Here is a 19,157-nt window from a genome sequence, read left to right as displayed (position 1 = left end):
CATGGAGTTTCCCAGGGTTCTGTGCTTGGACCGATTCTTTTCACTTTATACATGCTTCCATTAGGTAACATTATTAGACAGCATGGCATAAATTTCCATTGCTATGCTGATGATACTCAGCTGTACTTATCTATAAAACCAGATGAACCCAATAGGTTGGTCAGACTACAAGCATGTCTTAAAGACATAAAGACCTGGATGACTCAGAACGGTCTGCTTCTAAATTCAGACAAAACTGAAGTCGTTATCTTTGGACCTGAGCGTTTCAGGGAGAAATTGTCTAGCTATATAGTTACTCTAGATGGTATTTCCTTGGCTTCTAGTTCTACAGTGAGGAACCTTGGAGTTATTTTTGACCAGAATCATTTGACTCGCATATAAAACAGGATTCTAGGACTGCCTTCTTTCACCTTCGTAATATTGTTAAAATCAGGAACATCTTGTCTCAGAGTGATGCAGAAAAACTAATTCATGCATTTGTTACTTCAAGATTGGACTACTGTAATTCTTTATTATTGGGCTGTCCCACATATTCTCTGAAAAGCCTTCAGTTGATCCAAAATGCTGCAGCCAGAGTTTTAATGAGAACTAACAGGAGAGATCATATTTCTCCAGTTTTAGCTTCTCTTCATTGGCTCCCTGTTAAATTCAGAATAGAATTTAAGATTCTTCTCCTTACATATAAAGCTCTTAATGACCGAGCTCCATCATATCTTAAAGATCTCATTGTAAGATATTTTCCTAACAGAGCACTTCATTCCCAAACTGCAGGTTTACTTGAGGTTCCCAGAGTTTCTAAAAGTAGAATGGGAGGCAGAGCCTTCAGTTATCAGGCCCCTCTATTGTGGAATAAGCTGCCAGTAAATGTCCGGGAAGCAGACACCCTTTCCACTTTTAAGACCAGGCTTAAAACTTTCCTTTTTTATAAAGCTTATAGTTAGGTCTGTTGAATCTGATAGTGTGTCTGCTAGTGTGTCTTGTCCTGCCTCCACCTCTGGCACCCTCTATACTTTCATTACCCCCTACCCGAACCAGGGTTTGCATCCCCACCCCGCTGTGACTGGTGTGCAGTTGGTGAGAGTGAGTTGTATGGCTTTATTTTTGCTGGTATTTTTAGTGATTATAGGACTGTTTAGGTGAGTTTGTCTGCTGAATCTGCTAGTGTGTCTTGTCCTGCCTCCACCTCTGGCACCCTCTATATTTTCATTACCCCCTACCCGAACCAGGGTTTGCATCCCCACCCCGCTGTGACTGGTGTGCAGTTGGTGAGAGGCTGAGGTAGCTTGTGGCTGTAAAAAGATGGTTGTTGCAGTGTGAGGAGCAGATCTTTATAGGGAGTATAGGGAATTACTCACTGAGTCTGGTCCTTTATTTTATTATTTATTTTTTCGTTAGCACAAGTTTCTTGTGTTTACCTTGAATAGGGATGGCTCAGGTAATCCTGAAACATCCCATAGTTAAGCTGCTATAGGCCTAGACTGCTGGGGGGCCTCATCTGTCACACCTTTCCTCACTTTACTCTCTTTGTGTATATGCAGGCCCGTTTCTAGGATTTTGGGGGCCCTAGGCAAAGGGGTTGTTGGAGGCCCTAGGGCTTTCTTTTTTACGTGGGGTCTGGGGGTCCTCCCCCAGAAAATTTTGTATTTCCTACATGCAATTTCGTGCATTTTAATCACAAAAGAGGTCAAACATACTCTGGAAAGTAGTCTTTATTTTTTTTGTGGCTCATTTTAAAAGGGAATGACAAACCACACACACACACAGCCAAAATGATTAAAACTGCTGCTTGGCCTCAGCAAATGCAGACACAATCCCCTCCAAGTCCAAAGACCTGCGGACGTCACTCTCAATTGACATGAGTGCCAGTCCAGAGAGCCTCTCTTGGGTCATGGTCGACCTCATGTAGTTCTTTATGCGCTTCAGAGATGAAAAGCTCCTCTCTCCGGAGGCAACAGAGACAGGAAGGGTCAGAAGTAAGCGCAGTGCAATGCTTAAATTGCTGTACAGGTCCAACAGCTTCTCACTGTATATGTAGTCCAGCATTTTAAATGGGCACCTGGATACATCATCTGGAAAGGTGTGGACAGCAGAGTTGATTTCCAATGCCAAGTCGTCTGCATCAACATCATGGAGGGTTTGTTCCACTTTCTTGCATCTCTCATGCAGTTTTCTACTCTTGATTGTGTCCCTCATGTTATCAACCGTGAACAGAAAGTCATACAGGGCATACACACCTTCCAGTCTGGAAAATCTGTCTGTCAAGCTTGTAATGGCAGTGTCAATCAAAGGCAGGAAGAATTCCCTTCTGAAGGCCTCTTCTGGGGTCGATTGTGTTTCGTCTGTACTCTCGTACAGGAACTGCCTTTTCTTTTTCCGCTGCCTTTTCTCAGGTAATTTCCTCTCAATTTCCAGATCTTCTGCAATCTCCATTGCATCCGTTTGGCTTGATGCTAGTCCATTTTCCCTGAAATCTTCTAGGTACTCTGTCACTCCCTCGGTTTCTTTTTTCAGTGTTTGCATTGAAACATCCGGGCTCTGGAGGAGCTTGCTCACATGGTTAACCTGATACAAAACGTTGTACCAGGTTATTGTGCACAGAAGAAAGGACCATGTTTTAAGCTCACCATGTAAGCTTTTTGCTGAGGACATGGTCTCTGAGTCCCCCTTCTCTGTAGCAGATGTCTGCAGTGCTGACAGTGCGTCTAGTATTTCAGGTAGCTGGTACCGCACTACTTTCACACTGTCAATTCGGGCCTCCCATCTCGTCCCTGAAAGTGGCTTAAGGGTGAGCTGCTTCACATGCTGCTTCAAAATTGCCCAGCGTTGCACAGAAGAACTGAATAGGTTGTACAGTCGTTGCAGCACACCAAAAAAAGACATGGACAACACTGAAGACTTGGCAGCATCTGACACAACCAGATTTAGTGTGTGACTGCTGCATGGGATGCATAGCGCCTTGTTGTTCAGCTCTAAAATTCTTGCCTGCACACCCTGTTTGTGGCCCATCATATTGCTGCCATTGTCGTATGACTGCCCACGGCAATCTGAAATGCTGAGGTTGTGCTTCTCCAACTGGTCAAGCAGGATTTCAGTGAGCCCTTTACCAGTTGTGTCTTCAACATGTACAAATCCAAAAAAATGCTCAGCAATAGAAACAGGTGTTTCACAGTTGACAATCCTGAGAACAACTGAAAGTTGTTCCTTGTGGCTGATGTCAGGAGTGCAATCCATGATCACGGAGAAGTATTTTGCTTTGTGCACTCTTCTTGCAATCTCCTGTAGGATTTTGTCTCCAACCAGCTGAATGATTTCGTTCTGAATGACTCCACTCAGGTAATGCACCTTTGTCTCTTTGCTTTGTATTCGTCTGATGTGTTCATTCATAACCGGATCAAACTGTGCTAGGAGTTCCACTTGAGCCAGAAAATTCCCATTGTGGCGATCATACAGGGTACTGGTAGTTCCTCTCAAAGCCTGGCTGCGTTCTGCGAGATGGCAAATTATGGCAATCACTCTCCGAATCACGCCTTTCCAGTGTTCAACTTCAAGTTGCATCAACTCCTTCTGTCTTTGATCAATCAGTGTACTGGTTTGCAGTCTCCTCTGAAGGTCGTGCCACTTTTTCACATTGTCACAGTGCACCTTTGTGCACTCGTGGTTTTTTAATAGATAGGAAAGGTTCTTCCATCCACTGTAGCCACAGGTCGTTAAGGCATTGTCACGCTTCCCGAAAACAGTACAAGGGAAACAGAACACTCCATCTGTGTGGATGGAATACACCAGCCACGATCGATGTATATTCTCACCATTTTTCATGGTTCTTTTGTAACTGTCCTTTGTGAATCTTCGAGGAGGATTGTCTAAGTTTTGCGGGAATTCAATGTCCATGATTTGCACAGGTCCTTTTTTGACTATTTCACAGCACATACTGCTTGTTATGACACTGGGCCAACATCCTGGGTCATCACTTAATGTGGTGCTTGCAATACCGACAGGTACCTCAGTTCTGGATAGTGGGGTGGTCTCTGCCATGTCAATGTCATCTTCCTCTTTGTCCTCCTCATGAAGTGGAGATGGAGTTGATGGCACTGTTGAAAACATATAGTTACAAATTAATTTATAGCACAATTGTCATGTGGTAAGTACAGCAACTAGGGAATGGTGATCTACTTGTATGATGCTTTAAAAAGAAATGGTCATTTTAATACACTTTCACAGCACATGGGTATGTTAGGTGATAAGTTGAAATTGTGAGGCTTAATGCACCTTCTGTTGAACCACTGTTGGGAAGTGGTGTGGATGCTGTAATGTTTTCTTCCACTTGCTCCTCCTCATAAAGTCGTGATGGAGTTGATGGCACTGCTGAAAAAATATGTAATTACAAATTAATTTATGGCACAGTTTCATGTGTGAAGTACGACAACTAAACGCTTAAGGTATGGTGATCTACTTGTGTAACGCTTTATAGCAAATGGTCATTTTAATACACTTTCTCAGCACATACTGCTATAACTTTGGGTCACTATGTTAGGTGATAAGTTGAAATTGTGCGCCTTAATGCACCTTCTGTTGAACCGCTGCTGGGAAGTGGTGTGGACTCCGCAATGTTTTCTTCCACTTGCTCCTCCTCATAAACATGCGACGAAGACGATGTTGATGGCCCTGGTGCAAAAATAAATAAACAAACAAATAAATAAATAATATTCTTTTTATCTATATTTCACATTTAGCATGCATTGATCTCAACAACTCAGTTATTCATTAACATTAGTGAATGTCCCACATTTTAATATTTGAAATGTCCAGAAGACTCTGTGGGCAAGTGGATTGAATACACACAACTATGACTTGAATTAGAAAAATTTAAAGTCATTTTGATAACATCAAGTGTGTTGATAGAAGGCACTAATAATAGGTAGAAAAAAACTTTACCTTCAGTAGCACCAGAGACAACACTTGGTAGAGCGGGATGAAGAAATTTCAGCAATGCCCCTTGGAGAAAAAATAAGTATGATTAGCTTGGTTATTTTTCAAATGCTTTTGTTGAAATAGATATACACCATGTGCAGAATTATGAGGCAAAAAAGTATTTAGACCATATATTTTATCAACTCTACCACATATTTTACAACTCTAAACTGTATGAACATGAAAACCTACTGGATTTAAGCATTCAAGGTTATGCAGATTCATTTGTAATAATGAGAGGCAGTGTGATCTAAGGAGATAAACACCCCAAATCAGGTGGGCATAATTATTGGCCAACTTTGTTGTCCCCTGAGACAATGGGTCACAAAAGAGGTCAAACATACTCTGAAAAGTAGCCTTTATTAAAAAAAAAAAAAAAAAGAAAAAAAAAAGTGTTTCATAGGGATGTGTCTTGAAATTGCCGAGATATTGGTCACATGATCCCAGACGCACCATTACAAAGCCAACGGGGTCACAAAGAAATGTGTTCACCAACTGCTAAAGACCTTACCAGAAAACTATTAGCCGACTTAGTTCCTATTGACATTTTTGTTAAGCACGTCCCATGCTACAAGTGCATGAACTTTCCGACGCTGTGGGACAGCTGGTAAGCTAGCTTCCACAGTTCCTAGCTAGTCGTCGTTACAACCTCGCTATTCTTGCAAAATACGGTAATACCCTGGCACAATTTTCATGTTGATTGTGTATATTTTACTTACCGGTGTCTTGTTTTTTTTTCTCCTCCTCTTCCCTTTTCTTCTTCCTTTTTTGGTTCCCAGAAAGATAATTTCGCTTCATTTTCAGTTTTAGCTATTTGCACTTGACTTGATGCTGTCACTGATGCAGCCAACCAATGGGAAGAGGGGGCCCCCTCGAGCTGGGGTATTTCGACTACACTGTTGCGCTTTTCGGCCATCGCATGCTCGGGAGGCGCTCTTGCTGCCCTCGCAGCAGAGCCCTTCATACAGATGACTGTGCATTATTATGAAGCTATTTAAAATCGTCATTGCTGTTGAATACATCACCTGTCTTATTGGTATACATGTTGTTTGATTCATGTTGCATTTGTATCAGACTTTTTTTTCAATAAAAAAAAAAAAAAAATTAAATTAAAAAAAAAAAAAAAAAAAAAAAAACTGTCGTCCTTGGGGGGCCCTCTCCTACTCGGGGGCCCTAGGCAATTGCCTACATTGCCTACCTTAACGCAACGGGCCTGTGTATATGTGATATTATTGTGGTCATTAACTTGTGTTTCCCTGTTCCAACAGATATCCTTTGAATGGTGTTACAGTGCCGCCGCCGCCCCCCCCCCCTTTCTGTCTTCTCAAACCCCAGCTGGTCGAGGCGGATGGCCACCCTTCCTGAGTCTGGTTCTGCCAGAGGTTTCTTCCTGTTAAAAGGGAGTCGTTTCTCTCCACAGTCGCCTCAGGCACGCTCAGGCCGGGAGATTGGACCGAAAAACAAAAAGTTTTCAGTGCAATCTGTTGGTTTTCTTAGCTAGGAAATTGTTTTTGAATTGGCTCTATATGAACGAATTGGATTATTTTATGAATTATGATTATTATTAATTAATTGAATTCCAATTGGCTTGAATTGGACTTACTATCTAAGTGCCTTGAGATGACATTTGTTGTATTTGGCGCTATATAAATAAAAATGAATTGAATTGAATTGAATTACACACCCATCTAATTAGTATTCAACTAACAGGGACACTGCCTGGAGTTACAAAAACTTTTTTAGTTTGTGTGAAAACAAAAAAACATTTCTGACTGCACTTTTTACTTTTATGCAGCCAACACTTTTGTTTACAAGGTTCAACCTTCAAAAGTCTTGGCTAGACATATTTATAGTGTGTTTTCTTGCACTGTTTGAAGACCTCTAAAACTTGTTTTTTTGTACAGTTGTGTTTACCCTCAATTTAAATAAAACTTGTTTGTATTACATTCACTTCACTCTCATATTGTTTTTTTGTTAGGCTTTTCAGAATACAACCATATGTGTCACTTTTGCATAGATGTTTACAGTTAGTTGAAATACTTGAAAATGTCAAGGTGGTGACAACTGCCTCAAAGTCTCTGAAAAGGCCTTAGACCCCAGAGGGTTAACAAAGTTCTTCTATTTTTAGGTCTTTTCCTGGACTTTTTCGCAGAGAGGCGAGGGGAAAAAAGAGGTTCGTGCCCTACACAAAGCCCCAAAGAAGTTACATGGTCAACTTCTTCTTGCTGGACGAACAGCGTTCCAGGACCCCCAAGGGTGAGGAGGAAATAGAGCTGATGCTGGCTGGCCTAGGGAAGCGGTCTTTGACTGTAACAGAGGACGCAACACACTCCAAGGTATCCATAGTGTTTTGCTACTTTGGCTGTTTCTGTTCTCCTACGTCCACCAAGGACAAGGTGGCAAGATGATTTAAAGGTAATACGGGTCATACATTAATTAGTATTTGGTAATTAATGTACTGCAATCAATATGCTTCTTAAATATGACTCAACAGTGGGCAAAGTGGATTCATAGCCAGTGTAGCTTCCTGACTGTATTGACTGGTTTCAGAGAAGTATGACTTGGGAGTTGCACTGAGATGTCTTGGTGTTCCCTTTATTGTTGAGCAGGGTATTAAAATGCCATGCACTGTTCAGATGCAAAGCCTTTACATGTTGAAATGTGTTCTGCAAGTTGACAGATTTACTTCTGGAGGCCTTTCCGAAACTTGCCGGAGTCTCTGGAGGCTGGATGTTGCATAAATCCTCAGGTATGAGCTGCTTGTCTATGTTCAGGATAGCTGTGGACTGAATGGATTGGTGTGTTGTGTGTGAGCAAGATATTAACTATGTTTCTATCTTAATGTATTTATTTTTTAAATGGTTCTTGTGTATTTTTTTAGTAGTTTACTTCCAGAATGCATGCTTCCCATTCACAAATGTTATGTTGTTTTTCAGTATTTTCCAATACCATTAATTTCTAAGCATTCAGTATGAGTTGGGAAATGACACTTTTCATTCTCAAAAAAGGTGGATCTTCTCACGGCTGCCATTTTAAATATAAAAGCAGATATACCATTTTGCAGGTGGAGGTGGGCAGCGGAAATTAGTCGTGGTACCGCCGGAATCGGAAGGGTACAGTGGGCAAATTATTAAAGCTGCAAGCAACAGTGGGAGGTACACCCTGTACATTGCCCCGATACAGGAGCAGCTAGATGTGACACCCCTCCCTCCAGATGCGAAGGAGTTTAGGGACATGCCAAAGGCTGCATGCGGAAAATGCGGCCTCATGATTCCTCTTCAGGGCCTACCGAGCCACATCAACAACTGCACCATCGATGTGGATTTATGCAGTGTCTCGGAGGAGGTATTTTAAAACTATGGAATAGGTTGTGCATTATTAGGTCTAATAATTGTAGACCTTATTGAATAATTAAATGTTTTTTCATATGTAGGAAAATGAGAGTGTTGACCATGATTCTCCTGACAGTCCAGACAATCAAACAGAGATGGTGAGATTTGTTTATTTGTATACTGAAAGGGTAAAATGGAAATGGCCAGGGAAATTTCCTTGTTGTAAAATTGCATTGTCATTACTTGCCATGCAGACATTTTTGTTGTTTTATTATTTTTAGACTGCAGAATGTCCAGTGTGTGGCATAGCCTTCCCCACACACACTATCGAGGCTCATGCTGCTGATTGTGGAGATGCCACAAGTTCCACTGAAAGGTAATACCCTTGTCTTGTTTACGCTGATGACAAGTGTAATGATTATAGCCCATTTTTGTACCTTCATATTTACCTTCTATAAGTGTTTAAACATATGTACGTATGGAGGAAGGGCGATGTAGGCAAAGAATATAATGCTGTATTTTAGATGATAGATGATATTGAGCTTTCAAAGTAAGACTGTCTCTTTGTGATAACCTTTTATGTTTTGCATCAAATGTAATATGTGCCTTTTTGCATGTGTGTGTGACTACATAAGTGTGTTTATGCAGCAAGGGAGCTGAGGAGAAATTTGAAAAAATTAAGACAGTTGCCCCATTCTGTTTGTAAGGCGTGATTTGCGGTTAAACGGCAGCTCTGTGAGTAGGTTTTCTTAAAAAGTCAGAAAAGTGAAACGTGCAGTCCAGGATTATTACATTATATACCAGCTTTACTGTCAGCCCTACACAAAGCCTTTTTCATTTCTCCTGTACATGCACAAAACTTAAACATGCCTTCTGTTTTAAATTAGGTCTTCTGACCTCGTCCACACGTTTACCACAGGGGCCAACACTGTACTGAAAAGGTGTGTGTGTGTGTGTGTGTGTTGGTATCATTTTTTAAGTGTAAAATTCTACTGTACATGCCCCAAACATTCATTGTCCCTCTTTTTTTTATGCCATGGTTTATTCATTTCCTTTTCAAGTGCTGAAGATGTGCTTCAGTTCCTGGCCGATTGCGTTGACGCCGGCAAAGAATTTAGACTATTTGCATCGATCGGCAAAATTTGTTGGAGAGCACCCTGGATCAGTGGCAGAGGAAAAAAACAGCATCTCCTGTCAACATTGTTAAGGTGGTGTTCCTGGGAGAAGCTGGAGTGGACACGGGGGCACTCCGAAAGGAATTTCTTACAGGTAAGCCTATTTGGGGGGGGGGGGTGTCAATGGTGTATTGTTGTGCTGTGTCGAGCGTCTCGTACTTTGTTCACAGGCCTAATGAAACTTGTGATTTTCATGAATTAATGCTATAAAGTTTGTGTGTGTGTTTCTGTGTTTCTTTCATAGACGTGATGTCGGCAGTGGAAACTCGTTTTTTTGAAGGCCCTGGGGATCAGGGGAAATGGCCGAAGTATTCCACTACCGACTTGGAGAACGACAACTTCCGGTTGGTGTTACATATTTTGGATGATTAAAGTGTCCGTTTGGAAAGTGTTCAAACCAAAATGACAGTCAAGTGTGTGTGTGTGTGTATTTAGAATGGTAGGGGAAATTATGGCGATGAGCCTGGCCCAGGGAGGACCGCCCCCAGCTTTTTTTAAAAACTGGTGCTACGACGTCCTCTGCAATGGGGAAATGCAACATTGCAACCTCACCGTAAATGATCTGGCCGACTGCCAGTCGGCAGAGCTTATAAAAAACGTAAGTATTTTGTGTAACTTTAATAGCGGCATTCGAACCAAAGGCAGCTATCAGTTCTTTTTCGTCGACAGGTTTGGGGATTGTGCTGTACAAATGTTATTTCTCTATGTTCTATTTAGGTTGAAAACTGCACAGATGCAGGAACTCTGCTGGAGTGGACGGATGAAATCGTCAACTGCGGCTACTCCAGAATTATAAAGTTGGAGAACAAGACAAGCATCATCCGGTTAGTGTTTTTAAATTTATTTTATTTCGAGCACAGACCTTCTACTTTGTTGAGTTCTTGAGACTGGTGCTGCCTTGTCCGTTTTGTTTTGTCATATTGGTCCGACGATTTGATTTGGTGCTTTGGTTTGGACTCCAGGGGCCAGGACTGACGGATCAGTGGCAGCACCTTCCCCCAGCCCTTACAGCCACAGCTTCTTACTTGCATTCCTACTTGCATTTGGCACCCACACTACACACATCTATCAACAACCAACATGCACTCACTACTGATGGCTGACTTTGACCCCCCTCATTCTTTATGGTTTTGTTAGTTAATTTGTGCTTCAGTTTTTACTTTGAAAATCCAACCTCTCGCCTCCCTCTTTTGCTGTGGCCTTTACCTTGGACCATAACACTTGGACCATAACACTTGTAATATCAACAATGTTACTTTAAAACGGAACATTTTTGTGTGCTTCTCTTGTAAGGGCAATTGTGCTTCATTCCACCATGAGGATCATGCCCATGCTGTTGCAGCTCCATAAAGGCCTACAGCTGTATGGTCTGCAGAGCCAAATGGCCGCTTACCCAGAGGCATGCCAGGGACTCTTCCTCCCTGGAAGAGTGGAACAGGTAAATAGTTTAACATGTTTTGGTTTTTTTTTTTTTTTTTTTAGAAAACAAGCTGGTCCACTTCAGAGAGACTGGGCCAAGGATGACTGCAGCACACAGGATACGTTTTTCTGTTATTTTATTGTGGTGCAAGCATGACTAACGTTTCGACGCAGTGCGTCTTCATCAGTCAAACCATACTGGTGTCACAACATAGAATATAAAGACATTATTCCCTCCTCCTTTTCAAGCATTGGCTACTAGTGAGGGGTGGGTCTAAAGCAATCAGCCAGTAAGGGCACTCATGAATAGGTAAATGAATCTCTTGCAATTTACATTTGTGAATTAAAAAAAACAAAACACAATGAACCAAAGTGAAAGTCCCCTCCTTTGGGGAGGTGTGATTCTGGTGCTTCCCCACACTTTCAAAGATGCGCATGAGTTGTGATTTGCCTGGATGTAGTGGTTTGGGGGTGGTGGTTGATCAAGTGTGTACCATTCAGATAAAACTAGGTGTTTCCCAATTTTGGCCTATATGGTAATCTTAGCCTGAAATGCCATATTTTCTGTTAACTGCCTTTACTCTTTACAGCCTGACAGCCTTTTCATATTAATGAACTCAAAAGCTGAGTACAGCGACAGGGGCACTCAAAAGGAGCGAGAAGAGAGGAAGGTCATGAAGTTCCTCCAGGACTTCCTGGAGCAGGTAGAGGAGAAAGGTAATTAACATCACACTGAAATGCATAAAGTGTTTTTTATCCACGCATTCATTCAAGCAGGGATCTAAAAAAATATATATATATGTTTTTCATCACCATCACCAGCCAAAATTGCTAGTAGCTGTTAATCTTACTAGCTAAACACACACTCACTAACAGTGTTGGTTATTGTTACTTTTGAAAGTAGTTAGTTACGTTACAATGTACTATCAATTAAAAGTAATCCGTTGCGTTACTACGTTACCTATGAATAAAAGCAATGCGTTAGAGTAATTTGCCCCATATTTCTACAAGACTAATGTTGTTGAATGATTGTTGTGATCTTCTTATCACAGAAGTCTGGGAGGAGTCTGTGGGCTGTACGGAGGAGTCAACAGCTGCAACAAAGGCTCTGAGACTGACCATAGGGGACGTCCTTAAATGGATGACGGGTCAGTCTCATGTCCCCATCCTCCCAGCAGAAAAGAGGCAATTTAGAATAACCTTTCAATTTGACCATAACTGTACCGAAAACCTGGGGGAGCACAGTGTGTGCTACCCCACAGTGAGTGCGTGCACTCAAACGGTCACTCTGCCGGTGCAGCATCTCAACACTTTTGAAAATTTCACTGTGTTTGGTCGGGCCATCTGTGGCAGTGGTGGCTTCTACAGAGTCTAACCTCCAATGAAATATCACACGGTCAATAGAGTGTTATTTTTATAATGTTCTTATTAATGTTTTTATGTTATTATTTGTTTTTCTTGTTCTTGTTCACGCACATTCGGGCCATTTTGAGGCGGTTGGCTTGGCATGAATCAAATCTGGATTTGACTTCGCACCAGGGTAGGGTGCGGTCCAGGGAATTTTCAATGTGTTGTAAGATAACAAAATTAAATTATTAATTAAAAAACAGGAAATGTGTCACCGATTCTTTTTACAGAGTTACCCGAGCTGTACAACCTCACAGGTGTGTGTATATAATGAATACAAACATTTCTACATGACTGAAATGGCAACCTGGTATAGTGCCACCATGTGGCAGATGAATGAACTGCTAGAAATGTGCAATTTAAAACACTAGACCTAAACAATACACCAGATCTGCCTCATTGTGGTTATACATGAGCTCAAGACATTATAAAAGAGGAATTCAAGGGATATGTTGTATGATGACGAAATGACGGCTTGATGAATTTAGATATCTAATTTAAAAAAACAGGAAATGTGCGACCAATTCATTTTACAGTTTCCCAAGCTGTACAACCTCACAGGTGTATGTATATAATGCACACAAACATTTTTATAAGATTGAAATGGCAACACGGAAACTTACCTTTACTTTTACTTATGACACCTCTGCTTGTTACACGCATGTTTTAGCCATGGGTTCGCCCTTATAGACTACTGTACTTGTTACAGTACTGTAACATAAAACAGGGTCTTTAGTACTGCACTACAACTTGGTCATTGCCATTCTGGTAACAATAACGTAACAGTATGTTAGTGAGTTGAAAGGTAATTTAAGTGATCATGACGTTTAATCACCTTAAGTCTCGGATTGGATTTGGTGACAAAATGGAATGAACTGTACTTAATTAAAATCATTCAGTGTGAAAAGTTGATTTACAATGAATTTATATGGAAAGGGATTCAATGGTCTTTGTAACATGTATGGTTCAAAATGAGTGAAATGACACCATTACGGTTTTGTAATTGCAGCTGTTGCTTTAATAAACTAGAAAAGTGCTCAGGCCGTATCTTCGCCCTCTGGTGGTCAGAAACGTGTGAACAAACATACACACCAACAAACTTGGACAATCACGGAACCTCTTTGACGGAGGTAAAAAAAAAAATGGTATGGGCATGGGTCCTTCCAGTTTCAAATTCATGACAGTTAAGGTAAGGTACATCACTATACTCTTGATGTAACAATCTGCAACATGGTGGCATACAGGTCTTTACCAAATGATGCAGAATCTGCCAGAGGATTGATTGCAGACATCACGGCTTCCATTGCAGCTGGAGCAATGGGGCATTCATATTCTGGTACTTGAACGCCAAAATCATTTGTGACCGGACCAAATGACTCCCAGTCTGTCCCGAACATCTCTGGGTTCTGTAAATACTTAAAAACACAATACACAAATGTTTTTAATATAACCAGAAAACATAATACACAAATGTTTTTAATATAACCAGAAAACAAGTGTTTAACAAAATGTCAAATGTTGGATCTCTGAACACACTGAGAAATGAGCCCACTTGGTCATGATATACAAACCTCAGATTCTTCAGTTTCCGTATCAGACATGTGTCCCAAAACCCAGAGTTGGTTGGGGGTGAGGCCACCCTCAGTCCTTAAAGGGTGGTTATCCCATGCCTCTGCGAAGGTATGGAGGTTGTTGGCCAAACGAGGGATGAAGATGTGATGGGCACAGAACAGGTGAACAACGTTGGACAAATCCAGCAGGCCGTCTTCCTCAAGACTGTGAAGCACCTCATAGAACAGCTGAGTGGCGCTGACCCAGACATCTCGCCACAATCGCTCAATTCTGAATTGAAGACAAAATAAATGCATGACTATACTGACTGTTGTAACTCAATTAAAAATAGACATATTTGCTTTATTTTTTCCACGTCAGTGGCTCACACTCCTCTCTGTAAGACTTGTACAGCAGTTTTGCCCACAAAGCACACAGGTGTGAGATTAAACAAACCCAACTTGTCCAGTACTGCGCTCTAGGAAGAGGTAAAGGGGTCTTTGGTATCAGACTAACAAACAGCTTATTACGTCAGGTCTTCAGGATGCTGGACTCTGTCCTATCTGTCTATGCCTTTGCATGGCAATATGAGAACCATAAGAACCATCATTTCAATTCCTTTGTGTGTCCAGTGCATGTGAACACATTGATAATAAAACTGACTAATGGGTAATGATTTAATAACTGACGCCAGAATTAACTTGTAGTTTACCTTTGGTTGTGGACGCTCTTTCCAGCTATGAAGCTACCTCTTCCAGTGCCTTTCACGCTGAACATAGCTTCAGCTACTGCCACATTTTCGACACCTTCATCACCTCTGACCCTACAGAATGTATATTAGTAGTTTCCATTAGAACACTTAGTTTATGCATGTATTGAATCAGCAGTCAAAGGTGAAAAAAGTAAGACCTAATGTCAGTAACAACACAGTTTATTCACCTCATTAGGTACAGTGGAATAATGGTGTAGCAACTGTGTAATATGTGTTGTCCTTAAACCATTCGTTTACCTTTCCTTTCACCACCTCTGTATAGAGTTGTGTGAAGTGAGTTGGCCTTAACCTTTGCATTTCTGCAAATTCTTTTATCTTCTCGTGGGACAATACTTTATATACAAGAAATATAAAACCACAAATTACCTGGAGGGCCAACCATATTTCTCCACTGCTTCCAGAAAGAATGTAAGAGCTGTGCTTGATCTGTTGTTGGTTGCTGGCTCCAGGTACATGATCTATGCACCCAGATTGACACAAATGCTTGACAACTAACCTCATGCTGATGCGCAAAATATTTCACAAGTAGTTTTCTGGATGTTCAACAATACATTCCACTGAAATAATTACGCCTGCACAATGCCAGTATAACAAAAAAGGCGCACCTTGCATCAAGTGTCTTTATTTTTGTGTGCAGGCCATGACTCAAATCCTGAAATCAGTTATTTATGGCTAACACAGGCCCATCACCCGGTATTATAAATTATATTGATGCGTTTCATTTATATCATACCTTTCTAGAATAGCCGTCGATTGCCCCGAATATCACAATGTTGTACCTAAAAACAGTACAAGGATATCAGAATTTCTTATGAATCACATGCATAACATTTAGAGTATAACAGGCAGTCACATTTCAGTTGTCTGTCAGTAGTGTGCTTTGGTATGGTTTCTGATGATGACACTTCACAAAGTTTACCTGATCAGCTTGTGGTTAGTATCCATGTGGACCAAGGACAATGGGCGGCGTACACAGTATGTTCTTCTGACAATGCACCCAAGCTGCATCATTCGGCGGAACACCCCGTCAGCATCGACCCTGTGCATGGACTGAGTCACCCACTCCCATTGGACTCTGTGTCCCTCTGCTCGCAGGCAGCCTTTCACCATTCTGTACCCTGCAAAGTCAAAATGTTTAAGTCAACTCTTTGACACTGTTTGTGTATTGAGAATACTGAGGCTAGTATAATGTGATATTATTACTATATTATTATTAATACAACTATTATATTATATTACTGTATAATATGTTATTTCTAACCTGCATCTGGCAGTCTTGTTTTTATTCTCTGAACAGCATCATCAAGCTCATCATTAGTCATTCGGCTGTATGAGGCTCTGGCTCCAGATAATCCAAGATCGTGCATTCTCCTGGTCACTGTTTTCCGACTCACCCCCAACATGCTTGCAATAGTAGTAATTGGTAAACCCATATCACTAAAATGGGCCAATACGTTTTCAGAAATGTTCATTTTGGGGCGTCCGCTTCCGTGTTGTTGCGTTTCTAGTACAACTACAGCGTGTGGGACAGGAATAAGGGCCAAATTCAGCTTCTCCTGGAGGCTTAGGATGCACTCCAGAACATCCGTGGGTACCGGGATGACGGTCGACGCGGATGTCAGTATAAACGCCTCCTGATTTATAATGAACTGGAAATAATCCAGGTCAACATTAGGCTGCCCCAGTACGCCATTAAGCTTGGCCAACAGACGGTCCCTTAGCTGTGTCAGCAAAGGTTCCTGTAAAAATGAAATTGTTTATTAGGATAGCCTATACATTTGATTTCGCATGCACTTGTCAACTTAATCCTTTCCGCGTACGTAGGACTATGGCCTCTTCATGTTACGTCTGATGGTAGTTTTGGGTTTTAACTGGTTACCACCATGAACCTCACACCTAGATAAACGTGCCGAGTTTATTCACAGCGCATTGCATACACAAAAAGGCAGTTCAATGGGTAGAACAATACAGGGTAGGCTAAGGGATGAAGAACATGGTCACGGCAGAAGGCTAGAGCCTACTAGAAGCTAAACAACAGCAGATGGCTGATAACAAATTAACCCTACAGCCGTTAGGCTATAAAACATAAATACACATAAAACGATAAAAGACTAAACATAACAATTATTAAGAGAAATCTAGAAGATAGGATCATTACACAAATACTGGTAAAATATCTTTAACTTACAGGTTCATCAGCTGTCGAAGCCCCTTGTTCTGCCATTTCCTCTCTGCTTTAAATCACGTAAATTAAATTTGATTAAATAGTTAAATAGTATTAAATATTAAATAGTGTACTAAAACTTTACTGGTATATCTCTCCGGCTGTGACCGCTGAGGGGTTTGAATTCGATCTATGTTTCCTGTGTTCTGTTGGTGATGCCTGTGGCGTGATGACGTCAGTGATGACGTATATGTGTCCCCTTTCCTTGCACTTGAGAAATTCGTATTCGTAACTTTTGAATGTGTAACTTTTTGATTCGTAACTTTTGCATTCGTAACTTTCCAACTCGTAACTTTTCAATTTGTATTCTGACAAATATTACAACACAACCCAGTAAAAACACAGATGGACTCATTTTTAGAGATCACAAATATTTAATTTAATTTTATTTTATTTTATGCTCAACTACAACCGGATTACTTGCACAGATGGACAAATCTTTTTGGCCAATTGCTTACACCATACTCTTGGAGAAAAAATATTTTGGAATGCATATCTTTTAACCTTCCCATCACTTGTTTAACTTTTTAAAATTTTTGCAACCCTCTACAGTTCCACGATGTCATCTTAATTTCTAGAACATTGGTCATAGCTGCTCTTTACAGATGGTCTTCTCATGCTAATATATAGAAATGCACCTTTAGACAACCAAAGCATTACAAATAACACAGATGCTTCTAACTGCATCAACTTGTGAACACAAACCCCCTGGCCTGGAGGCCAGTTTCCCCTTCTCCCTACTACACACTCCGGCAGTGCTAGTGACCAGTCCTCACTTATTGAGGACTGATCCCACATTTTGATCTAGTCTTAAACTTAAACACTGTAAAAATTGGCTTTGTTCTTAGACATTAGGAATGAAATAGTCTCAGTACTTTTCCATAATGACCTAAAGTGATCCAGGAATAGGAAGACAAAACAATTGGGAAAGCCTGGGAAAGCAAGGGCAGATTCACACACACACATTGTTTTGGGCTGATCCAGAGAATATGACGAAGCATGTTGAACTTACTCATGTCCAATCATACTCGGTCTAGTGTGAGTCCAACCCATGAGGCTATAAATACAAATGATAACCGTAAGTCGAGGTTCAGTCTGACGGACTTCCTGCGGGAGCTCTGTTCCACTGAGCCCAGCGCTGATATGCTTTGACGTGTGACTACAAATAAACACTTAATTTTCACTTGAATTACTCCGGTCCGTTCTTGAGCTTCCAATTAAAGAACCGAATCTAACAACACTCACTCCAATGTTAAGAATCAAAGAATCAACAATAATAATTGTTTGCCAAGAATATGCTGCTTTACCAAATATATTCATACGAATGTAGCAGCATAGACCTGCTGCTCTGTTACAGCTGCTTGCCATGAGTGCTGATTGCAGCCAATCAATGAGGTGGCGACTATAAAAGCGCCGGTCCTCCCACAGGTTCTTCCTCTGTATTGCAGGGCTCTCAAGTCTCACGCAATGAGCGTGAGACACACGCATTTCAACAAGTTCACACGCTCACACGCCACACATGCCATTTCTCACGCTGAGAAATGATCAACTTCGTCGCACAGAAATTCTAATGGCCTATACTATAAACGAGTCAATGGCAGGTTACTGTGCGCTCGTACAGCTCAGAACTATAGCTCCAGTACAGCTGTCTTGATTTAGCAACCCATCGGTAAATCACAAAATAGAATTTCTCAGCCAATCAGAAAACAGAATTTCTTGTTGCCGGGTGAGGTCTGAAATAGCTTTCAGCTGCAAGCACGTGTGCAGAAGTTGTAGACGAGCTGGAGGTGGAAGAGAACCGTCAGGATCATGAGCAGGTCATATCTTTATTTATTTGAATCTTTTATTAGTTACTATAGTTTTCCTACTCTTTGTAAAAGACCAACACCTGCCGATTAAAGTGTTCGTTTGAGTAGTAGGTCTAAATATTCAGCACACACCCTTTGACATGAGCAACTTAATGAAAAATTAAAAATATGTAGGAGTGTAATTAGGCTTCCGTGGTTCATTTTTTTCAAAGGTGACTGGTATGAGCAGATTCCCAAGGCTATCTACAATTGCCAAACTGGTATTAGTTCTGCCGCACTGAAATGCTGATGCAGAGAGGGTTTTTTTCCATGGTGGGGCTCAATAAAACCAAGAGCAGGAACACGTTGGCTCTGAATGGAACTCTGTCATCCATCATGACTGTGAAAATGGCTGTGCTTTAAATGGGAGCCCCCAATATCAGTCATCAAGCATCAAAATCTGCCACAAACACTTACAACAACACATATTTTTTTTGTTTGTTAAGACTTTGCATACCTTAA

General features: G+C 41.1%; 1 protein-coding gene and 1 long non-coding RNA gene across 2 annotated transcripts; both read right to left on the bottom strand.

Annotated features, from left to right (window-relative positions):
- Positions 1 to 1,773: 1,773 nt before the first annotated feature.
- On the bottom strand, positions 1,774 to 3,384 carry LOC142400917 (zinc finger MYM-type protein 1-like). Its single transcript, XM_075486166.1, has one exon. It carries the CDS (start codon positions 3,382 to 3,384, stop codon positions 1,774 to 1,776), a length of 1,611 nt encoding a protein of 536 aa, XP_075342281.1.
- Positions 3,385 to 13,632: 10,248 nt separating this feature from the next.
- On the bottom strand, positions 13,633 to 14,613 carry LOC142400014 (uncharacterized). Its single transcript, XR_012772902.1, has 3 exons — positions 14,565 to 14,613; positions 13,873 to 14,143; positions 13,633 to 13,716 (listed from the first exon to the last, which is right to left on the bottom strand). It is a non-coding gene; the product is annotated as an uncharacterized LOC142400014 (long non-coding RNA).
- Between the last annotated feature and the right edge of the window lie 4,544 nt (positions 14,614 to 19,157).

The sequence above is a fragment of the Odontesthes bonariensis genome, chromosome 15, assembly GCF_027942865.1.
Source record: "Odontesthes bonariensis isolate fOdoBon6 chromosome 15, fOdoBon6.hap1, whole genome shotgun sequence".
Classification (NCBI taxonomy): Eukaryota; Metazoa; Chordata; class Actinopteri; order Atheriniformes; family Atherinopsidae; genus Odontesthes; species Odontesthes bonariensis.
The sequence above is the reverse complement of the archived record's forward strand: the minus strand, read 5'-3'. Positions and strand labels throughout refer to the sequence as shown.